Here is a 25144-nt window from a genome sequence, read left to right as displayed (position 1 = left end):
CTTCTCTCCAGTGTGACCTCTCATGTGCACTCTTAAGGTCTCGTGTTGTTTGAAACTCTTTCCACACTGTTGGCAGGTGTAAGGCTCTCTCTCCAGTGTGAACTCTCATGTGCGGTTAAGGTCTCCTCTTTGGTTGAATCTTTTCCACACTGATGGCACATGTAACGCTTTTCTCCAGTGTGAACAGGGTGTTTCTTACAATGATGTAATGTTTATGTGTTCATTGAGACTTCACACTGGAGAGGGGTCAAAAAATGTCCAGTTCCTGTTCTATCAGTTGTTTTCTGTGAGAAAGTTTCTTTAGTCTGTAGCCAACTGAGAGATTCTTTTCCAGTTATAAAAACATGGTGAGTTTCATATTTTACTTTCTCTTCTGTTTCATTCGACACTGTGCTCTCCTCTTTCAAAGTGGAGCTCTATAATTAAAAAGACAAATGAAAGTTAGCCTAGATTAACAGCACAAAGAAACAGTCATCAAAACATTATTATGAAAACAAATAAATAGTATGCTGGCAGTGAGGGTTGCCACATCACTCATTTGGCAATATTTCAGGTTTATACAAGACTAAAAGGTAAGTGCACTGATTAGAGCCCCTGCACGGCCCTCATATTTAGCTAGTCAGCCGCTGGCCTAAAGATGCTCAGGGAGGCTTCAGGATCCATACGTTGTCCCTGAACTTGCAAGCCGTCAAGCTATTCGGTCCAATAGATACTGATGTTGGGGGTAACTGAACCATGGTCCAGCCCAATGCGTGATGGTCCCGAAACCTGATGGTACCTCCGCTTGCGTAACAACTTCTGTTGCCTCAAAGTATCTGGGTCGACAGATACCCCATGCCTCAGGTGGGCGTGCTGTTGGATCGACTGAGGAAGGGCCCGTACATCTCGAACCTGGAGCGTCTGCTGAGGTGCCTTCCCGGAGCTCTGTAGGGCTGGACTTACCTCCAACCCCTGCAAATGCCATTTCTAGCTCTCGAAGTGAAGTACCTGGGTTTCCAGGTAAGTGAGAGAGGCCTCGTGATGGCTCCCAGGAGAGAGCTCAGTGGAAGCAGTCTGGAAGGCCCCGAGTCCCCTCCCACCCGGCACAAAGCTTTCTTGGGAGGTGGGCAGGGTATTTTCGCTGTTTTATGTGCCCAACTTCTCCTCTTTAGCCTGACAGATCTGACCAGGAAGGGGCAAGCCAGAGAAAGTGCTGTGTGGGCACTTTAGGGAGTCTGCAGAGGAGGAGGCCTTCCAGAAGATAAAGGGCGGAACTTACCTCGGAATTCGGTTGCTCCGGCACCACGATTTCAGCTGCCCCCTTCCCTGCTGCAGATGAATGCCTCCGATACAGGACTGGGTGCTCACGGGCCGGAAAGATACCAATGCCAGAGTCACCCGATGGTTGCTTCTGCGCTCAGGACTTCAACTTTCTTCAACAGATGGTCTCTCTGGATCTGGGCAGCTTTTGCGGGTGTATCAGGGGTCACTCCCACACCCACCCTATTTCTCCCCTTCCTCATGTGATTACAAGACCAGGAGGACACTTAGTTTGTGACACGATAAGCTCCACTGGAGCACAGCACACACACCCACTATAGAGATAGCACCCAAAGCACAGTTTGGACTTTTGCACTTTTGTTTTTGTAAATAAAACCACCCTTCGGGGCTTCTTTTATTTTGAGCTCTCCTTGTTGTGTGATTCTTCACCCGGTGACAACGGCTGCACTAAAACAGCTCAAGCATATAACAATGTATAAATGTGAACCTGCAACAAGAATAAATGTGCAATATGATGGTCTGTGTAAAGTAGAAATTAAAAGTGTGCTCTGTTGAACATAGACACCAGCCGCTATCACTTGCATTTTTAGCCTATATTCCGTCTGTTTTTCCACATCGCCCAGAAATCATAAGGCCCTACCCATTCTTATTAAAAAGCCTAATATCACATACAAATCAGTAAAATCACGTAACATGACTTTCCTTGGCAAATGGGACAGGCTGAATTTATTAATGTTATTTCATGTTTTTTTTTTTGATTGGGAAAAGAGAATGTGTGAATGCGCTCAGAGACAGAGCAGCAGAAAGTGAAGCTTCAAAAGTGAGTTTTAGATTAAGAAAAGTATTAGAAAATGTGGTGGTTTGTGATTATTCATGTAAAGCAGTCAGTGTCTTAAATTAACAAAGTTAATAAGTGTGTAACAGATATACTGGATCTGTGCAGCTTTTATATTTTAATTTTCTGACTCACTGGTGCGTTTACAGGTGGAAATGCTCCATATTAATACCTCATTCAGAATAAAAATGTTCAAATCTAATTAAATTGTAATTACTTGAGAGGGTGGGATAAACCTTTCAATAAACCGAACAGAATAAACCGAACACCGGGCGGTCTGCGTCGTCTGTGTAACGATTCTGCCTGAACATAAACATGATTTAAAGCCTAACACTGGATCAGAATCATTTCAGAATCTATGTGACGGAAATAAAAAACAAAGCATGTTTGATTATTTCAGTGAAGACTATGCTATTTTGTCTCACATTCAATTACACTCCATTACATTTCTTTAGGATGTAGAGAATATTTTATTTAGAATCAGTAAAATACAAATCCCCAAAGTAATAGGGAGTACAGTAAGAACATTTCTCAAGTATGTTACACCTTTGGATCTGCGCTCAGAAACACTATGCTTTTATGTGTACAGCCAGGCAAATGAGAAAGAAAACAAACCTGTTTGTTCCTCAGTGTCTTCTTTGATTCTGAACGTTTCTTCAATCTTCACATCTTCAGTCTCTTCTTTAATCAACTTCATCTTTATAATAGAGTCCAAACACTGAAGTTTATGATAAACTGATTCATGAGTGGATGAGCTTTACTGAATAACCTGCATATAATCAAAAGATAAAGTGTTACAGTGTTAAAATGAATGTTAATTCATTAACTTTACATCAGCACTTGTAAAAACTATTAAACAGAGTGAACAGTTTGCGTTGTGAAGTAAACTTGCTGTAAATGTTTTTTTTAATCACTAACCCTTCCAACTAATCACAACAGATGCAGAGGAAAGCGCAGACTAATGACATCATAACATCATACCAAAATAAAAGTCCCACACACACAAATTGTAAATTATGAAGTCAAGATCATTTATCACAGTTTCTACCTAATTAGCAAAGCTAAGATCTAACATTTTATGTCTTTTCTCCACCTCTCCTTTTTGTTATTGCCTTCTTTTAGGGTCTGCATCAAGACAAGTCCTGATTTTCTGCAGCAACGAACAACAGCACCATTTCTATGATATGCATACTATTGAGAGGCAACTCTTTATTTTAAATGCAGAACACATTAATTATAAGTACATGCTTTAAACAACATTGTGCAATTTTTACATCAAACGTTACAGTACAGTGGACAGTAACAGGGGACATTTTATCTATAATCAGCTATTGCTACTCATGAGATAAATAACGTACTCACTGCCTAATGATCACAGAGGAAGATTTTTTGCCTGTTTTTACAAGATATTTTCAGAATTACATTACTAAAAAATCAGTTTACAATAGAAATGAGCATAACAGAGTGGACATGTTATGCTTTACCACATCAGTGAACCATTATAAAAGACTGGAAAAATTAAAATTGGTGAATTAAAAATTGTTAACTACTCTGTATTGGACAAAGATTGTCACCAAAAGAGAGAATTTTATAATTTAGAATTTTTTTATTTATTTTGTTATTAGAGAAACATTCAAAAGCTATGTTCAGGGGCAGTAAGAGGAGGGACATTCATTTACGTCATCTTTCAGACTTTATCAGAGAGGAGTGAAGAACTGAGTGAAGTGGAGGAACCCAAAAAAGACATGTTTATAGGAAAGAAAAGCCAAAAATCTTCACCCGCACTCAGTGTGGAAAGAGTTTCACACATACAAACAAGGTCTTAATCGTCACACGTGTACATACATGTGATCAGTGAGAGAAGAAGAGCTTCACAAGAAAAGATCCATACACACAGTCTAGAAAGAGTTTCCCCAAAGAGCGAGTCTTCAGGTTACGCGTAGAAAACGTTCACATGTGATCAGTGCTGGAAGAACTTCACACAGAAGGAAGCACATGATGACCCACGCTGGGGAGAAGCCATGCTCGTGAGTTTCAGGCGATCATCACGCGCCTTAAAGAACACCTTAAGACCCACACAGAGAGAGAAAGCCATGCTCGTGGGATCCAATGTGGAAAAGCATCTAAATTTGTGTTCTGTAAAGAAGAACAAATGTCTTACTGGTTTTGGAACGATGATTAATGACAAAAATTAATTTTGAGGTCAACTAACCCTTCAAATCATCCCCAGCTGTCTTTTCTGAGGAATTATTCTAAAACTGCGCTTGTTTTGAGGTTATAGTGGTTTTCAAAAGTTCACCACTGCTCGAAGCTTTTATCTCTTGGTTTATCTGAGCTGAGCAAATATCTCAAAATGCTGTATATCTGATTCTTAACTGGCTGAATAGCCTTCTTTGCAGCCTCGACTATCATTTGCATTAAAAAGTAATTTTAATATTTAAAGAACTACAATTTGCACAAATCTGCACATTTATGTTTACTGTAAAACATTTCTTAACAATTTAGAATACAGTTCCATCATTAATGAATAACTTCACACAACTGAGTAACAAGAAACTCTGATTAATGAATTAATAAGTAATAGCACTCGAATGTGGTAGTTCTCTATTAACTAATCAGTAACTATTATTATTATTATATTATTATATTTTATTATACCCCTCCCAAGAACTAATAAGAACTACAGTATACACGTTTCAAAGATCCAAATAATTAGTAGATTCTTTAGAAAGATTTAGTAATATTTGGTCATTTGGAGAATCATTACTAGTGGGCTTACCATCTTAATTTTGGAATTAATTATTTATTTTGAAGAAAATTTACATTAATTATGAACTTGTATACCAGGACAGATGAAAAAAAATTGTAGTTTTGATTAGCTAATTAAGAAAATCTACCAGTCTCAACTTACTTTAATGGCTAAATTGCCAGAGTTTCTTGTTCGCATCATTCTTGTTCTTTATACATCATGGTTTAAGTAAGACTGTCTCTTACTAACTAACCAGTCAGAGGACACTGAGATATCAGGCAGACTGAGATCAAGTGCCAAACCAACAACCAGAAACCACCAGTAGAAAAAAGACAGAAAGGGAGTGTTATATCAGCCAAGATTGAATGTTTTCATATCATGATGAGCACGGTGCTGTAGAAATCTGTTGAATATATTCAGGTAAAGACTAATTCATGAATGTTTTCAACCTTCCTGTGTATTGTTGTTATGTTGTATCTTCTGAAAGGAATCATAACATACAGTACTTATTAGATCATATATTTTCAGCTAAGCAAACAGAAAGAGACCAGAATATGGAAAATTATCCTTTGAATGGAAGCTGAAGAAGCTGACCAGGTGGAGAGATGAGGGTCAGATTGTCCATCTTCATCATCATTAGTTCGTGTGCAGGTCTACCAGCTCTCTCGTTTGGTCTGTCAGCTGATCAGATTCATCACAGAAAGAATGGACTTCAGAATTTCCAATCTTCATCATCCTCACTCCTCTTCAATGACTTTGTGAGAGCTTTTCTCGAGTCCTACATACTTTCTTGAAGTAGCATTTTCTCAACAGAGATCTCTCTACTGTAAGAATGGGACATGTAGGGTTTTTGAGACTATGGTGGTCTAACAAGAGGCTGTGGTATCCTCCTGAACCAGCTGGTGGCACAAGACAGACTTTCAGCGAAAATATCCAGTGCATAAAGTCTTCAGTTTTTTTTTAGCATGTTTTATCTTTGTGATACATAATTGGGTTTGTAGGTGTCAGTATATTGGATCACACTTTTATTATTCCCTTTGTTGATTATTGTCAGTGATCACATGGATAATATATAGTAGAGCTTCATGTTCTACTGATCATCTCTCTCTCATGTATCAAAGGAAACCAGATTATCACATTTGGCTGTTTTCATATACACCTTGCTGCTTATGGTAAGTTTATGTGGTAATAATGGTACTCAATTCATTTTTTATCTTCTTTCTTTGTCTTTTCTTTTATTGTTTCTTCCTTATTTGTTGACAAGCGTGAGACTGATTTCAGATCCTCTCCTGTGTGTTCTGGGTCTGCAGGCAAGACTTAGTATTCAAACATCGTAAACGTCTGAAGGAACTGCTTTAGTTTGAGGAGGTCTGGTTAAAATGGGCTATTTGGTGATATTCTATGATATTTTGACTATTAGGTTCAGTGTATTAAAGGATTAGAGTTAACCTCAAAATGGGGTTTCTGTCATTGAAGAAATTGCAGTCTCAAGAAGATGAGAGAAGAATCTTGGAGCAGTATGGAGACAGAGGTTTGTGAGGTTCAGAATAAGTCAAGTGTGTGTGTTTGTGTGTGCATTCAGACAAAAGGTATGAATATAGTAAACATGTGTGTGTGTTTGAAGGCAATTTACTGCAATGTGGTGGTATTTACAGGTGTGTTAATGACATCTAAATATGTTTGCTTGACATTTTGCATTTCACTATTTTTGTAAAATTTTTGAATAAATCGCTCAAGTTTGTTTGTGTCAGACTCAGTCCATAGGACGTCTGTTTACTAACCACAACAGATCACCCTGCATCACCACATACTTTTAAGTTGAATAATCAGCTGTGCTATTTCAACGTTGAACTAAATATTTTTGTTAATATGTCCGATCAATAGTGAATGTTGATCCACTTACTGAAATTCAATGGCAGAATCGAATACACAATCTTTACCAACATTGATGTCTAATTTGCTTTAGAGTAGCAAGTGCGTTGAGTATTCTAAACACAAGATTAAATGATTGTATGATTGTCCATTTGAACTTTATTCCAAATATAGCACTCATAATTTTATGTAGCATGATTCCATGATTTCTGATTTCAAACTTACAGTGACTACTGCACTTCTACTTATCTAATATTTTTATCTTTTGCTGTTTGATCCGATATTTTTCCCTCCAGCAACTACCTAGTGACTACTTATTCTGTGTTGGCACAAGCAACATCTGTATTGTTACCATATGACAATTCGTCTTTTATGTACTCTTCAGGTCAGTGTATATGGCAGTTTTATAGAATGCAGTTTGGAGAATGCTAACTAGCAAGTATTTGTTAGAAAGATCAACAAATGTGTGTTGTGGTTCTCCCAAAATATTTATCATTGCATATGACTTTGCCTCTGCCATTGAGGATGCAGAGAGGGACATCTCAAGTACTTTTATGGATGCTACGTGGATCCAAAGAGATGGGGATGGGAGCCAGAGAACGTGGGAATTGTGAGACCTGAACAATGCAGGCGTTCACCAGTGCTGTTTGGGCTCATTTATGCCCTGATCTGAGCTTTCCAAAAACCTCAAAGTGTACCTTTGGGTTTTTCAGAAGAATTTGGATGGATACACTGTGCCAAATACAAAGATACAGCAGTTGAAAATCAAGTTGTTCTTGCGTGAATATACTGCATACATCAGGTTGACAAAACATTGAGAAATCTCCTCTTACTGCAGTCATAAAGAAGAACATTGACAGATAACGTCTTTAAATGTGCATTTCAAAAAGAATGCAATTCTAAGCATTTTGGCATTCTGACATTGGTTAGAACTTTTTATTTTGGCGCGGCGATGTGATGTCATAAGGATGCTATGCAGGCCCTGCTTCTGTGATTCAGCTGAAGAAGGTTTGTGTTTCACTTTAAAGAGGCGTATTAATTGTAATGCTTGCTCTAAAATGTACTGCATGATTATTTTGGGAGTAAAGTGAATCAACCTGAAAAGAAAAGCTGCTTGTCATTTCTCTCTTTGAATCGCTTCATAGTAAACAAGAATTGAATCACTATGAAACAGTGAGTGGAATATCTTGTAAATAAAACAGTGAACATTGTCATTGTCAGAAATTTATGTTTCTGATTGTATCTGAATTAGTTAAACTCATTAAACTGTAATCTATGAACCAGTACCTAAGTATATATGGAAGTGTTTTTTGGATAATCTGCTCATTTAAGGCCATCTATCTGACTTATTCCCTCAGTGAGTGCTTTGCTACTCTACGGACTAGGAGCTGCTTTTGATTTGAGATTGTTTTTCTCTGTTCATTCACACTATTATTATAAAGATGGCGTTTATTAAAGAGTGAGTGAAGACTGAGTGATTGAAGACGTGAAGATTCGGAAGAGGTTTTCAGAGTTAAACAAGAAAGATACTGAGAAACAAACAGGTTGGTTTTCATTCTGATTTTGGTCTTAGCTTGAAAGGTTTCACTGAAATGAAACCATATTAATGGTGAAGAATGTCATGTGAGTCTTTCATCATTAAATGCTTTTTTGACATGGAGGCATGGAAAATTGAGATCAGACGTACACTACAGGGAATACCAGTGTTTCTCATACATTGATTTATATAAGCTATATATATACTGGTTGGTCAAGGTCAAGTTTATTTATATAGCACCTTAAAAGCAATGAGTGTTCAGCAAGATGCAGAACAGCCAAAACATCAGAGCAAAAGCATTAAAATCATTGAATAATAAAAGTCATTAAATCCTCACCAAACAATAGAAACAAACAAAACATTTAAAAGAAGATAATGCAGGGGGACTGGTCTGATGGATAAAGGCAAAAGTTTCAAGAATGCATGAATATCAATCTCTAAATCATTAAAACGGAGAAAACCTTTTACCTTGCAGAACCTCTTAAAGAGTTACTCTATGCCAAACAGAACATTTAGTATTGCTATTATTTTTAGCTGCTATGGTACTCAAGCAATCAATGGGACAGTCACAAGCCTTCCAGTTTTTTCATCCAAATATTTTAAACTGTGTTCTGAAAGATGAATAAAGCTTTTACGTGTTTGCAACGACATGGGGATAAGTGATTAAAATGTTTTTTTTTGCCTCAGTATATGACTTCAAACAGGCTTTCAAATTCAGCTGAAGCGAAGCACACAAAATCCTTCAAATTGAGGCGGCAATGATGGACAGCCCTTGTATGCAGCCTTCCAGTTGTTAGATGGCAAGTTAAATATCATGCTTAAAAAAAAAAGTATATAAAATACAAAACAACATTGTTTCAACAACTTGTAAAATTAAATAAATAAAAGATATATTTTGTTAAAGGGTTATTCCACCCCAAAATAAAACTTGTCAGTAATCGCACTCCCCCTTTATTATCGAAATTTTCAAAAACATTCATATATTTAGTAAATGTCATATTGAGTGGTTTAATGTATTTCATACATTAAATTTCATTCATTCAAAAAGGGGGCACTCATGCTCATTCACAATTTCCATAATCCCCACTTCTGATTACAACTATAGAAATGACTTCTACAGGAACGCAGTGGAATATTTCAGATACCCCACTCCATATACTGCATAAATGAAAAGGCAAACACTTAACAATAAATATTCCATTAACGCGTGTCCACCAAAGTGTTTGTAGCCAACTGGAAAAAAGGCTATCTGGTTGTATTTGGGGATGCTTTGGTGGCACAGCATTTTTTCCCAGCTGAGATGATTGCTATGTTTCCTATCAGTTATGTATTACTGTATATTATCAGCATGTTAAGATCATAGCCTGAAATTGATTTCAGTCACAGGTACTCTTGGGTCTTAAAACAGATCTGAAGAGTCTAGGTAACACTCAAATTAATAAAGCGATAACAGGTAATCAAATCAAATAATAAATAACAAAAATTAATACAACACAGTTGACAAAAAGAATGGATAGATGCCCTCTGCCTGAAAAGCAGGAAGACTGACAACAAGCCATTGAAATACGGCCCCTTTTATGGTGGCAGGTCCAGCCTGATTGGTCAACCACTGAACTCAAACAGCCAACAAGGGAACCCTAAAGAAAGAGAGAGAGAAAGGACAACACAAACAACAACAAATACAAAGGCAAACAAATACAACAAGGAACGTAACAGTGTTGATTACAGAAACCACTAACACTAGATTCATGTTAGATCTTGGTTTAGATGGCTGTTTGTTTTGTGCTATTAAACTGGTTCTGTATTTTTGTGTTTCTTTACTTCAGACTTGATTGAAGAGAGTCAAGAGCTGAAGGATATTGAAGAGAACCTTGAAATTCACACAAGAGTTCACACCGGAGAGAAGCCTTACACCTGCCAACAGTGTGGAAAGAGTTTCTCTCAAAAAAGATACCTTGCGGTCCACATGAGAAGTCACACTGGAGAAAAGCCTTACACTTGCTCTCAGTGTGGACAGAGTTTTGCACATAAAGGCAACCTTAATTCCCACACGAGAACTCACTCTGGAGAGAGCCCTTTCACCTGCCAACAGTGTGGAAAGACTTTCCCTCAAAAACAAAACCTGGAAGTCCCATGAGGATTCACTCTGGAGAGAGACGCTTTATCTGTAAACAGTGTGGAAAGAGCTTCATTCGAAAAAATGTCCTTGAAGTCCACATGAGACTTCACTCTGGAGAGAAGCCGTACACCTGCGCTCAGTGCGGAAAGAGTTTTACTCATAAAAACACCTTTAATTATCACATGAGAATGCACACAGGAGAGAGGCTGTTCGCATGTGATCGGTGTGGAAAGAGCTTCACAACTTGGAACTAAGCTGTAGATACCACATGACCATTCACACCGGAGAGAAACAGTTCATGTGCTGTCAGTGTGGGAAAAGTTTTGCACGTAAAGAAAGTAAGCCTTAGTACCACATGAGGACTCACTCGGGAGAGAACTGTTTCATGTGTCTACAGTGTGGAGAGCGTTTCAATCATGAATTTAACCTCAAAGCTCACATGAGACTTCACCCTCAAGAGAATTCCTTCACCTGCAAATCTGAGTGAACGTTCACTGAGTGTTGTCCACCTTCGCAACCACTTCTTTTGTCTTCTTCTGAACCTCCTTTACTTTGAATCCAAATTATCAATATCTATCTTCTGTCATGCTCTGAAAGTGAATAAAATAAAGAATACTAGGCTGCATTTTCCAGTTCACCTTTAGTGGGATCAGATTTTGAGGGTAACGCATTACAAGTAACATAATCAGATTACTTTTTACCAAGTAACTAGTAAAGTAACACATTACTTTTTAATGTACAAGAAAATATCTGTTACTTTTTCAAAAGCTACTGTTTTCCAGTTTATTGACCCGACAGGTTTCTGTCCCCATTTTGAGAGAAATCAGAAGGTCAGAAGCGTTGAATACAGTGTAGTTCTAGACTAAATGTGAATGTGCATTAGTTCAACTGACTTGGTTAGATGAAGATAATAGAATATAACAGAATAGAATACACGTATAGTGATGAAAGACAAAATATGTTGTGGATGAATATTTAGTGAGTAATCCACTGTTTTGTAGAGGGGTTGTGGGCCTATATCTCAAGTGTCATGAATGAGCGGTCTGAGGCGTGCGGATCCATGTGCAGGCTTTTATTGAACAACGGCATGGTCAAACAGGCAGGCGTCTAACAGGGCAAACAGGAGTATCAGAGACGAGGCAAACACAAAATCCAAAAACAGGCGGTGGTCAGGTCAGGCAGCACACAATCAGAAAATCAGAAGACAGGCAGGGTCAAAACCAGGGAAACAGGAAACAAGAAACAAACCAATAGCAATCCAAACAATGAAACAGGCGAACAATGCAACCTGCAGGTGGTGGCCTGCTGCAGTATTTATAGTCCTGGAACAGGAAGTTTGTCAGAGGGAGTGAATGCAGATCACCCAGAGGTCAGGCTCCCTCTGCTGGCTTGGTGACATCAAGATATTTATTCTTGCTAAGAAACAAATATTCGTTTTAAGGCCCTGTATGGTTTACTCCAGCAACTCTATGTCCAAACTCTTACATCCTACCATTTTAACACCAAATGTGGTTTTGTTTTTATCTATCCATCGCTAAAGACATTTTTGTTTTTAATATTATATTTTATTTTTGTTTTTTAATAATATGTGTCCCTAACAAAGATTTAATATTGGCAAAGCTTGGTAGATGGTTTCCACGTTTAAACCTGACCGTTTTGCCTTTTGGAGAGAATCTTAAACTACATAACATGTCTAGATAACACTAAGAAACAACACATGCCTTCAAATATGTATTTCAAATATAATAAAAATATGAAAATGTTTTTTTAGTTTTCCTTCTCTTCTCCATTTACACTTTTTTTTAATTAGAAACTACAGCAAAACAGAAATGCTATTAAAGAAGACTTTTATTTTGGTGTTTGGGTGTGATGTCATAAGGCTGCATCTGGCTTCTGCGTCTGTGATTCGGTTGAAGAAAGGTTTGTGTTTAATTTTGTGCTAACAATGTAAAATTACTTGTAAGCCTGTAATGAGTCATTTAACGTAAGTGCTCATTATTCGTGAGAGTAAAGTGCATCAGCAACTGCACAAGAAAAGCTGCTTATTTCTTGTTTTGGGATTCAACAGACTAATCAACAATTTAATGTAACGGAATAAAAAAATGTCAGGCTTATTTCGATTGATCTGACTTGTCAAATGATTTGGTTTTATAAAACAATTTTAATATAGCCCAAGCTCAGTCACTGTGGAAACATGCTGAGAAACAAACCTGGTCCGAGGCAGGCTAAAGGTGCGTTCATGACATATTGTAATTACTGTAATTACTACATTGTAATTACAACTTGTGAAAATTATAAAAAAAGGTTCATTTCTCAAAGACATGATAATCCCCTTATTCAAGGCCATTAAATTTCACTCTGACTCATTTTCTAAACAAAAAAGATTGTTTTATTTTTTTTTCTTCTGTTTATTCACATTGTTATAAAGATGGCGTTTATTAAAGAGGAGAGTGACGACTGGAAGATTGAAGATGTGAAGATTGAAGACGTATTCAGAGTGAAACAAGAAGATACTGAGAAACAAAGAGGTTGGTTTTCATTTTCTTTGGTTCTTATTAAAATGCCAGTCTTGAAATCCATCTCAGATGCATTTCGAGAGCATTTACACCTGGTCTTTTCATGATTGGATAGCTATCTGATCATGAAAAATGCATGAACTGACCAACTGTAAACAGCCCTATATGATTATTTTGTATGTTGTTATATACATGCATTGTGTTAAAATACTCACCCTTTGAAATATAAAAACTAAAGTTTGGAAACAAAGAGTTACTGTGATTACAGATTGTATTTGTGTTTTTAATTTTAGACCGGATTGAGGAGAGTCAAGAACTGAAAGATACGGAAGGGAAAGAGCAGAATGAGAAATACTGTGTTTTTAAAAATTGGAAAAATCCCACACAGACTAAAAAGTGCTTGTCTCAAAAAAAAGTGTCAGGAGATTGAATCTGAGAGCCTTTTACCTGCCATCACTGTGGAAAGAGTTTCAGTCGTAAAGGAAACCTTAAGGTCCACATGAGAGTTCACAATGGAAAGCAACCTTATACCTGCCAACAGTGTGGAAAGAGTTTCGCCCAAAAGGAAGCCTTGGAGTCCACATGAGAATTCACAATAGAGACGTCGCTTTGTCCTGCAAACAGTGTGAGAAGTGTTTCACTACCAATGAAAAACTGAAAACTCACATGAGAGTTCACACTGGAGAGAAGCCTTTCTCCTGCCAACAGTGTGGAAAGAGTTTCGCTCTCAAAGAGAACCTTAAAATTCACACGAGAGTTCACACTGGAGAGAAACCCTACACCTGCCAACAGTGTGGAAAGAGTTTTGCTCAAAAAGGAAGCCTTCGAGTTCACATGAGAAGTCACACTGGAGAAAAACCTTACACTTGCTCTCAGTGTGGACAGAGTTTTACACATAAAAGCAACCTTACTTCCCACATGAGAATTCACAGTGAGAGAGGTCTTTCACCTGCCAACAGTGTGGAAAGACTTTCCCTCAAAAGCAAAACCTGGAAGTCCACATGAGGATTCACTCTGGAGAGAAGCCTTACACCTGCGCTCAGTGCAGAAAGAGCTTTACTCATAAAAACACCTTTAAATACCACATGAAAATACACACTGGAGAGAGGCTGTTTGCATGTGATTGGTGTGGAAAGAGCTTTATAACAGAACTGAGGGCGGAGATACCACATGACCATTCACACCGGAGAGAAACAGTTCATGTGCTGTCAGTGTGGGAAAAGTTTTGCACATAAAGTAGGTCTAAATTACCACATGAGGACTCACTCGGGAGAGAACTGTTTCATGTGTCAACAATGTGGAAAACGTTTTAGTCATAAATGTAACCTAAAAACTCACATGAGACTTCACCCTGAAGAGAATTCCTTCACCTGCAAATCTGAGTGAACGTTGACGCTGGTCCTGACTGAGAGTCAAATCTAAAAAGTAGTTTTACTACGCTTAGGGCAGCATCAGGCGCTTGAGGCAACCAGAGACGTTGCATTCGAATTATTGAAAGACGTTGCGTTGGTTGTTTATGCTGCACTAGCAATAAAGACGTCTTCTCTGATGATGTCAGTTTGACGCCTTGGGCATGAGCATGACATCATTGACCACGCCCCTGAAATGCCTACTTTATTACATACAATCAATAAGAAGTAGAAGAAACAAGCCCACTGTTTTCCTCATTTAATAGTGTGGTTTTTATAAGTATGGTACAATCACGGAAGTAAAATTGGTCACAAGCTTCTGGTTCACATGGACTTTAAAACAGATATCTGTTGGAAATTATTAATGCATTATTGGCACACAAACACACTAAGTAATGTTATGTCACGTTCCCCGGACTTTGTTATTGTTTTCGTCTCGTGCCATGTGTTCCCTGTGCCCTGCCTTTCCTCCATGTTAATTGTATGATTGTCTGCAGCCGTGTCTCGTCAGTGTTGTCAATTACCCCGTGTATTTAAGTGCTGTGTTTTGAGTTCTGTTGGTCCAAAAGCGTCAAGGTCTATACCCGATGTCTACACCTGTGTTTATCCTGCCTGCCTGTTCTACCTGCCTGCCTTTTTGTATCTTTATTTTACCATTTTGAGATTAAACCCATTTGAGTTCATTCTAGCCTTGTGTCCTCAGTCCTGCGAAAGCGCAACCGTGACAGAACGCTCGGAACCTAAAAAAGTAAATAGCGGCGTATTTTCCCCCTTTTTTTTTTGTTTGCCATGTTCTCCCAGTATAAAGACCCAAACTTCCTCATCCGCCTGCTGGAGCAGGGGGATTGCTCTCTCGAGGAATATACCGAGCTATTCCTCCAACTGGCCAACGACTCCCGCTACCCGGACAGCTTTCTGTGCGGAATCTATTTCCGCGGACTTAACACCTCCAGCCAAGCGCAGCTGTCCGGGAGCGGTCCTCGAGAGAGCATCGCCAAGATACATCGAGTGGGTGCTGGTGTCCTGCAAATCGTCAATGACTGTTGCGCTTGAGGACAACGACACCAGCCCCACTCCAGATCCAGAGCCTAGCTCAGCCCTTCACCGCATGGTCGAGCCCCAGCCTGAGCCCACCGCTGACACGGGGCGGGTCGAAGCGTGACCACGGACCCATCGTCTGAGAGCAACAGAGGCGTGGAGCGTAACAGGACCCGAGCCGTATACATCAGACCAGGTGCGCGCGAGCCAGCTGGCGGAGCTCCTCGGTGGAGACAGCCGACTGCGATGAGAGCGCGGAGTGGAGCTCGCCTACTGCACATCGGCTGAGGATGAGCTGATCATCCACCTGGGGCTGCTGGATCTGCAAAGGAGCTGGGACGATATGGACTTGGACATAGACTGGGCACCTCCCTGTATCCTGAGTTCCTGTTCCCGTTCAGCCGTTAGCCAGCTCCGCCCGTCCGTTCCAGTGCCCCCGCGCCACGCTGGTTCCGCGCCTCCGTCCCGTTCCAGTGCCCGCCAGTGCCCGCGCCACGCGCGCTCCTCCAGTGCCCGCGCCCGCGCCACGCGCTCTCCTCCAGTGCCCGCGCCCGTGCGCTCTCCTCCGCGCGCGCCCAGTTTTCTCCCCACCCTCCCACCCTGGTCCCAGTTTTACCACGTTGATGGATCCCAGCAGCCCCTGCGCTCATCCTCAGCTCTCCATCAGGAGCTCGCCACGGGTCTGCCGGTCTCCATCGCCGCCGAGGTGAAGGATCCCTCGCCTCGCCGCCCTGCCTCCGAGACCCAGACTCCTCCTCGGCTCGTGAGACCCGTCGGCTCCCCCTGGGCTCCTAGCTCCCTCCTCTACACCGTGGTCCGTCAGTCCACCAGCTCCACCAGGCTCCATCGTCCCTCCGGCTCCGCCTTGGTCTGTCGTCGACCATCCGTGCGCCTCGGGATTCCTCTCCTCCGGCCGCCTCGTCACTCCATCCCACCGGCTCTGTCAGGCTCCTCCTTCCCTCCAGCTTCACCTCAGTCGCTCTGGCTCTGCCGCGTCCTTCCCGTCCCCCGTCTCCGTGTCAGTCGCCGAAGCCTGCGGCGTCGCCTTGGACCTCCAGCGCCTCGACGTCACCCTGGCTCTTCGGCTCTCCGTCTCCACTTCAGTCTCCTCCACCACCTGCTCCGCTGCAGTCGGTCGGCCCCATGGAGTCGATGGCTGCTCCTCCTCCATGGCTCCTCCCTCCGTCGACTCCACCTTGGACCACCATAGCTGGGCTCTGGATCTCCTCCTGCTCCGGACTCCTCCTGTCTCCTTCCTGGCTCCTCCCTCCGTCGACTCCACCTTGGACCACCATAGCTGGGCTCTGGATCTCCTCCTGCTCCGGACTCCTCCTGTCTTCTCCCTGGCTCCTCCCTCCATCTGTTCCTCCCTGGACTGTCTGTTTACTCCCTCCTGGGGGCCGTCCTCCACCAGAACCTCCTCCCAAGATCCGGTATCCCAACTTCCTAGTTTTGTTTGTTTTGATGTTACCCTTTAGGTGCGAGGACGCACCTTCCGGGAGGGGGGGGTAATGTCACGTTCCCCGGACTTTGTTATTGTTTTCGTCTCGTGCCATGTGTTCCCTGTGCCCTGCCTTTCCTCCATGTTAATTGTATGATTGTCTGCAGCCGTGTTTCGTCAGTGTTGTCAATTACCCCGTGTATTTAAGTGCTGTGTTTTGAGTTCTGTTGGTCCGAGCGTCAAGGTCTATACCCGATGTCTACACCTGTGTTTATCCTGCCTGCCTGTTCTACCTGCCTGCCTTTTTGTATCTTTATTTTACCATTTTGAGATTAAACCCATTTGAGTTCATTCTAGCCTCGTGTCCTCAGTCCTGCGAAAGCGCAACCGTGACATGTTAAATGTTACTGAAGATTAAGCAGTTTATACTGAAATATATTTCTAGTAGAAATTTGTTTTGGAGAAATTTGTGAGGATCAGACTAGTTTTGTGCATATCATCTTCAGATGTTCCAAACACTACACTTTGAGTATTCACAAATGTTTTGTTTAATATTTATTTATGTGATAAAGAGTTTATTATCCACACAGTCATCTATTAATTATTACCACTAAAAAACTAATTTGAGTCAATACAGTTCCAGCCGGCAGACGGGTTACCATGGTGATGCACTTTATGTTTACCTCAGATGCATATGCTTTTGTTTTTTTATTGTAAAAACATGTGAGCGCACACTCCTTTGTGTTTGAGAGAGAATATTCAATGTCTGTGTTGTGGTGTTACAGTTAATTCTCCTGTGAATAATAATACATTTATTTCAGTATGTGAATACTGAACGACTCAGAAAATGTAAATGTATATTTGTTTAAAGTAATATGTATAGTTTATCAGAGCGACTGATAGTTTGTGTAATCATCATGCAATTTGACTAATAATTTAAAGGAGGTACAGAGTATCGTTTCATATGGTTAAAAACTGCTTCCACACAAGACATAAGGGATATTAATATGTATTTTGCAGCATGCTGATGCTTATTAAAGGAGATATGATGAAATGTGTTTTATAAAACCAGTGTTTTATTGCTGTTAACGAATACAAAATGGTATAAAACTGTGAAGTTTTTTATTATGAAACGTGATTTGTGATTACAACTATGACTGTGAAAAAATTGGAAAAATATTTCAGTATTATGCTGTTACTTTGATTCAGAAATGTTAATAAACAGATTCTACCAAGCTACGCCTGCATGTGCTTTTGTTTCTTCTGATAATTCAGGTACTTTTAATCCGCTAGCATGTGTCTGGGATATTCAGATGTCTTAAATCCTTCTGAGATATCACAAACGGGATAGTTGGGTGACTTAGGGGGATGGCACGGAACTGGGTTAGGAACCAAAGGTGTGCCATACTTACCGAGCTCCCCTCGTGTCTTCCAGGTAAGGGTGTCCCGGGAAAGAAGGGCAGGCCGAGGGCTCCTGGTTCTCCGACTCCTCAGTCATCGAAGGCTCAGCAGTCAACACATGCTCCTCAGAAGAGTCCGGTGCTGAGAGCTGTGTGCTGTGACACAGGCCATGTTGGAGGGAGGTGCGGCCCAAGACGGCCTCCGCAGCAGACGGTAGCAGCCGGTCACATTGCATAGGCAATGCTGAGGGTATCTATCTGCTTGAAGTCCGCCACTTGATTGGAGATTGCTTTGTGGGACTCCTGACGATGCAGGTTACTGCAGGTCTCTTCCGCTTCCTCCCCCTGAGGGACCGAGACGTCCAAAACCTCAATGGCCTCATTTAGGTCAGGGAGAGAGACCATGGGCACCGCTGGTTGTGAGCTCAGGCCAAGTCGTTGAAGATTTTCCTTTTCGAGCCTCCACAGCCTTTCTCTGTGCCGCATTTGTCTTCTCTGTATGAGATGTCAAGCGGCAGTCCGGTCTCAAACATTTTGCAACTCCTACAAAAACTTTTCTCTGTGACAAATTTACTGATATGCATATGTGACCTGTCACTGGTGCTCGGTTTTGCTATGATACTACCTTCACAGAACATGGTGGTAGTCAGTCATCCATACCAAATCAGAGAGGTCAGTGTGGTGTACTGTAGTTGTCCAGGCCAACATCTGATGTGCTGACATCTTCAACAGGGATCCTAGAAAACTACCAGAAAAGATTCGCCTACCTACAGAATTCAGATCTAACCCTGATCCAACACACCAGTATGTAATTCAGCTGCTCCTGAAGAGCTCCAGGAACAGGACCCCAGCATAAAAAATATCACATTTGATATTACATGGTACTAATCCAAATTTAATTTAAGTTTAGCTAAATAGGAAAACATTTTTGCTGTAATGCTGGCATTTTGTGAGAAGTTCAGTGACCTGGTTTCCTCTTTCGTGTAATATTTTCAAAAGATTAACGATGCAGCTGGTGATGGGTGCGGCCAGGTGCTCCTCCTGAGTTACCCAGGTGACACTGATTGTTCCTCGAGCACAGACTTGAGCTGTGTGTTTTCGGCTTATTAGGCATAATGGGCTTACGAATGTGCTTATAAACACGCTCAGTTTTGCCCATGATTAGAGCTGCTAATCTTTTGTGGTTCACAATCACTAAAATCATCTTAAGCATCCTCAGGATTGAAAAACTGTTAACAAACACCAGTTTTTTTTTGTAAAGTGACCATGGGTTCTTTAAAGGTGCTATTACAATAAAACATAGTATTAATATTATTATTATTAATAATTTAACAAATCTTAAAATCGAAAGTTTGTACTGGTAAAAATTTAGCATGACTTTTACTCACCAGCATGAACGTTATTAGATCACTTTAAAATATAAAAGTTAAAAGAAAACTGAAAGAGTACACAGACTGAGAGAGATGGAGGTGTGCCTTGTTCACGTGACAGGAGAGCGATCGGCCGTGCAGGAAATCTTAGGATATTTAAGAGCAGCTGCAGGTATCTGAGCTGTTCCGTCAGCGATGAACATGATGAAGATGATTCAGATGTTCAGTGTAGCATTCTCTGTTGCTCTTCTACTAAGAGGTAAGCTCTTTTGTTTTAACATTGTAGAACATTTTTGGGGCCTCTGACACAGCTACACTTTTCTTATTTATATTTTTATTATTGTAACAGTCAGTATCAAGTGCCATATATCCCTATGAAAAGTCTATCTAATTTCAATTCTCAGTTTTCCTTGTTTTTTTTCTAAAAATAAATTAATTTCTAGAATTTTAAGAAAAACGCAAGCAACATTTGGAAAAATTGAAGTTTGGATTTTTTTTTAGAAAGTTGTATCTGGGTGTTTTACATTTCCAAAATTTTTTTATTTCTTTACGTATAACATTCCCCAAGCAAGTTTTATTATTATTATAAGCACTTTTCAGAGAAAACAAATCTATTTAGTTTACCAACAACATACAGTAGATGTTGCCTCGCATCACAAAATGACCTTGTAAATGTGTACCTCTGTTAAAGTACTCTGTGGAGTGGTGCTCTGTGCTTTTTTCAGAGTTCCTTTTCATGCAAATGTGCTATTTTGTGTTTGTTTTCATGCACGCATGACACACTTTACTTTCACTTTGCTCTTCTTCAAATTTCCATTGAAAAACAGGGAGGTTCTGATTTAATACAATCAAAGAGCTCCACTACTTATTTTTCACTGAAGACTTGATAAAAGGTTTTGATCTACTTCAAATGTTGACTAGTGTACTTTATTATGACTTAGAAGGTAACTCATTCATGTTGAGCTGAATGTTCAGCAACATTACTCCCATCTTCAATAAAAAAAATAATGTTCAAAAATCATTCTTATATGCTGCTTTACTGCACAATTAACAACAATTCTGCAGCTGCTTCTCTTGTTCATAATGATTGATGATGCTATTTTTGTGGAAACATTAGCATTCAAATATACAGTATGTCGTGCTGTCGTGGAGAAAGAACGAAGACCGAAACAGATGAACATACACACGTCAGAACGAATTAACTAATAATTAACGGTAACAGGAAGGACCAAATAAAGGAAACACAGGGACAGAACGAGGAACAGAACAAAACCAAAACACACAAAGTCTGAATTTCATTAATATAAAAATGAAATGGAAAATTAAACTTTTTACTGATATTTTGACAGTACAAGCTTATGTTGAACTATTCCTGTACATACAGGTGCTGAATAAAGCAGGACATAAAAGTCTTCCATTACCACATGTAAATGTCTAAAATGTTTATTTGAGAAATATATTTAACCTCATATTTAACTTCATCTAACTGCATTGAAGTTTACAAACGTCTGAGTGATCTCCTTGCTGGTAGTGTTTTATTATACTGATGAAGTAGGAACACCAGCCCTCTAGTCAGAACAGAAGTTGTGTGACGTCCTGTGAAAAGGGCCTATTCTCCACTCAAGCCCATTGCTTCCTTTTTCAGAAGTAATTACTCACGTTACTTATTAACTAACTTTAATATTACTCACCTTAAATACTATATAGTAGGGACGTATGTGATTTTGGACAAGGTTCATGTCTTTTTTTCTCTCTCTCTTCTACCCAATACACAGCTGCTGTTGCAGCCAAGAGATCAGTTTGGATATTTTGGGTATCGGTTTGAAACATGTTTGTTGAATTTAATTTTTTCGAGAGCAAGACAAAGTTGTCTTAAAACCTAAAATCAAGTTTTGAGTTTTTGTCTCAGACAACTTTAATTTGAACTTTTTTAAACCACGTCGAATGTTGACTATTATAGAAACGTTATTTAAAATTGTAATAATATTTCACAATATTGCAGTTTTATCTTTTTGGTCTAATAAATGCAGCTTTGCTTCTTTTCAAAAACTTAAAAAAAACTGTTACAAACATTTAATCAATAAGTATTTTATTTAATTTATATTTCAATTTTATTTGACTTACTATTCCCCCAAACGTTATAGGCAGCTAAACTTGTTTCTTGTTTTCTAGAGTGTGACGCACAACAGACTGGTAACTATTTTTCACCACATATTTTTAATGAGCCTTTTATGAAGCGTATATTTATAATATTTACTTATTTGTGGTTATACCTTTTAAGAGTATGACCATTTATAACACCATAAACACATTGCATCTACTTAAACTACAATGGATTATATTTAGTCTCATATCTAGCCAAGTTCTTAATGCAAAGACCACTTATAAGTAGTAGTAGTAGTAGCAGCAGCAGTTCTTTGCAAGTACATCAACATACTAGCTATCCTAACCTCAACCTAAGCCTACTGATACCCCATTGAGTATATACACACACACACACACACACACACACACTGTATATATTGTCAGAGTGTGGCAGAGCACCTCTCAACACAAGGATAGTTGGAGGACAGGATGCGGTGGCTGGTGCTTGGCCGTGGCAGGCAAGTCTACACAACCAGAATGGCCATTTTTGTGGTGGATCGCTCATCAACAACGAATGGGTCCTGACTGCAGCTCATTGCTTTGAGTAACTATCATAGAGCTCTTGCAATCGTAAACAAGAAATACTTGACTTTCAATGGAAATGTTTACCACTTGTTCTCTCACCATATTTTAGAAGCACTGCAGTCACTGGCCTAACCGTGTACCTGGGCCGAAGGACACAGGGAACACTAAATCCGCACGAAGTGTTTCGAAATGTCTCGGAAATCATAAAACATCCAGGCTATCATCACAACATTCGTGACAATGATATCGCTCTTCTGCGTCTGATTACACCGGTGACATTTAATGACTATATCAGACCAGTCTGTCTGGCTTCATCAAGCAGTACCTTCTTCAGCAACACTAAGAGCTGGGTCACCGGATGGGGTAATATTGATACAGACGGTCAGTTTTTTATTTTATTTCATTAACCTTGATCATGCACAACATTGTACACAACTGTATTATGGCAGAACTGATGCACATTTGATCATTTAATGTCTTTCACAGTTTCTCTGCCTTCACCGCAAACTCTACAGGAAGTGGAAGTGCCTGTTGTTGGAAACAGGCAGTGTACGTGTCTTAATAAAGACGAATCGATCACAGACAACATGATTTGTGCTGGACTGTTAGAAGGAGGGAAAGACTCCTGTCTGGTAGCAATTTTTACTATGCATTCGTTTCGGTTATTTTGTAGTTTAAATGGGTTGCAAATAATCCTTCAGTATGAAAATAGCAATAGTAAAGAATAAAGTCTCTAAATACTGCAATGTAAGGCTTAAACTTTGAATTCTAGTGAACAACTAGTGAGTCACTTTCAAAACAGTTCAATGCAAATATTTATAATATTTGAAATCGTGCCAGTATTCAGTGATTTAGTGTATTGTATTATCTATATTAGTGCAAAATATACTGAATATGGCAAGTCCTTAGCATTTAACCCAATAATATCAACATTTCAATTTTCGCTAGTTAAAATGTACATTTTGGATTTTAACAAATGCTAATTGTTTATATCAGCAATTCGATTCTTGGTAATTGTTGATATCTATAATTGTATTTTTACTAGTTAAATGTTGAATAGGTGGCCAAAATCAATTGTTGAAATAAAAAAACTTTTTATTTTTAATATAATACATATGAAAATTTAATTGTTAATATCAGGAATTAAATTGCTGATATCAAGAATTATCATTTCAAATAGTGAAAATTTTAATTTGATATTAAGTCATATCTTGAGAAGAAATAAAATTTAAAACAGCTTGCTGTATCTGTAAAACAAAGAAGATTGAACAATAGATGTTGATTTTGATTATGACTGATTATGAACTATATATTTTAATAAAATATGAAACAAACATGAAACAAAACTCAAACCCCATATTATAGTAAATTACAAATACATGACAAACAAGTGATTTTGGTTGTTAGCAAAATATTACAGTATAAAAATATTTATTTTAAATATAATATGGGGGTATGAACATGTCACTCTGGACATTCTGCAGTCTTATCCCCTCATTTTGGTATGCATATTTTTCAGGATTGTGTCAGATTTTCTTTCCCCTTGTACATTTAATTAATTTCTGTGATGGGTCAAATTGACCCACAAGGCACAATTTTGTTATTACACCCGCATAAAAACCTTGCGAACAATTACACGTAATTTTCCAATAATTCCTTCATATTATTACACATTTGATGTTCATCTGGAAGAGATATATGGAATAGGTAACATAGCATGTCACTAACCTGTTCTTCATTGTACAGTTTGATTCTGGTGGTCCTTTGGTCAGCAAACAGTTCTCTTTCTGGGTCCAGTCTGGAATTGTGAGCTTTGGCAAACAATGTGCTTTATGTAACCATCCTGGTGTGTATGCTCGAGTGTCTAAGTACCAGAGCTGGATCAATGAGAAGATCACCACCAACCAGCCAGGCTTTGTTACTTTCATCTCCAATGGTGCCGACAGTGACCTGGCATTTACCTGTAATGGTGAGCCTGTGCATGTCACACAAATGTTTTTTTTGTACTTAAATCTATACTTGATTTCAAAGGTAAATGGTGCTTTCACAACTAAAGACATATCACAGGTAAAGAACATTCCTAGTGTCATTTCCAGTCAATGTGCAAAAGAAGTGCCATTGGCAGGCACAGTGCTGCAGACAAAATACAACCAAGAAAAAAGTAATTAAAATCTGCTCAACATTGGCAAAAGTTAAAGTGTTCCATAGTGTTTCTAAAACGCAATGATTAATGCTGATAAACAGTTTCTTTTTAGCGTGACTGAATCGTGACTGAAAAACTTGTGACTGAATCAGACTCACTCACTCAGTGAATGTTTCTTTCTTCTCCGCTTATCTGAGGCCAGGCCACGGGGCAACAGTCTAAGCAGGGACGCCCAGACTTCCCTCTCCCCAGACACTTCCTCCAGCTCTTCCGGGGGAACACTGAGGTTCTCCCAGGCCAGCCGAGAGATAGGTCTTCCCCGGGGCCTCCCCCCGGTGGGACATGCCCGGAAAACCTCCATTGGGAGGCATCTGGAACAGATGCCCGAGCCACCTCAGCTGGCTCTCTATCGATGTGGAGGAGCAGCGGGTCTACTCCCAGCTCCTCCTGAGTGACTGAACTCCTTACTCCTATCTCTGGGAGTGCTCAGCCACCCCAGAGAGGAAACTAATTTCGGCCGCTTGCATCTGGGATCTCATCCTTTCGGTCATGACCCAAAGCTCATGACCATAGGTGAGAGTAGGAACGAAGATTGACCGGTAAATCGAGAACTTCGCCTTGCGGCTCAGCTCCTTCTTCACCATGACAGACCAGTACAGCGACCGCATTACTGCAGAAGCTGCACCGATCCGTCTGTCGATCTCTCGTTCCATGCTCCCCTCACTCGTGAACAAGACCCCAAGACACTTAAACTCCTCCACCTGAGGCAGGACAGCCCCACAACA

General features: G+C 39.8%; 2 protein-coding genes, 1 long non-coding RNA gene and 1 pseudogene across 5 annotated transcripts; all 4 read left to right on the top strand.

The window, feature by feature from the left end:
* Positions 1 to 755: 755 nt before the first annotated feature.
* On the top strand, positions 756 to 10721 carry LOC122331647 (annotated as a pseudogene).
* Positions 10722 to 12205: 1484 nt separating this feature from the next.
* On the top strand, positions 12206 to 13251 carry LOC122331616. Of its 3 annotated transcripts, XR_006248245.1 has the most exons (4): positions 12227 to 12292; positions 12543 to 12603; positions 12801 to 12900; positions 13182 to 13251. It is a non-coding gene; the product is annotated as an uncharacterized LOC122331616 (long non-coding RNA). The 3 variants fall into 3 exon arrangements; XR_006248243.1 differs by having other exon boundaries at positions 12206 to 12603; XR_006248244.1 differs by lacking the exon at positions 12543 to 12603 and having other exon boundaries at positions 12228 to 12292.
* An 88-nt stretch (positions 13252 to 13339) lies between these two features.
* LOC122331646 (gastrula zinc finger protein XlCGF49.1-like) lies at positions 13340 to 14123 on the top strand (the record flags this gene model as incomplete). Its single annotated transcript, XM_043229160.1, is given in 3 exon segments — positions 13340 to 13454; positions 13457 to 13822; positions 13825 to 14123. Coding segments are annotated over 3 exon segments (780 nt in total), but the record flags the coding sequence as incomplete, so codon positions are not given.
* Positions 14124 to 19741: 5618 nt separating this feature from the next.
* Positions 19742 to 24686, top strand: LOC122331644 (serine protease 27-like). The gene is made up of 5 exons (XM_043229159.1): positions 19742 to 19805; positions 22028 to 22235; positions 22275 to 22597; positions 22703 to 22848; positions 23963 to 24686. The coding sequence occupies exons 1-5, from the start codon at positions 19742 to 19744 to the stop codon at positions 24383 to 24385; spliced, it is 1164 nt and encodes a 387-aa protein (XP_043085094.1). The 3' UTR covers positions 24386 to 24686.
* Positions 24687 to 25144: the final 458 nt, after the last annotated feature.

The sequence above is a fragment of the Puntigrus tetrazona genome, unplaced genomic scaffold, assembly GCF_018831695.1.
Source record: "Puntigrus tetrazona isolate hp1 unplaced genomic scaffold, ASM1883169v1 S000000001, whole genome shotgun sequence".
In the NCBI taxonomy this organism is placed as follows: domain Eukaryota; kingdom Metazoa; phylum Chordata; class Actinopteri; order Cypriniformes; family Cyprinidae; genus Puntigrus; species Puntigrus tetrazona.
The sequence above is the reverse complement of the archived record's forward strand: the minus strand, read 5'-3'. Positions and strand labels throughout refer to the sequence as shown.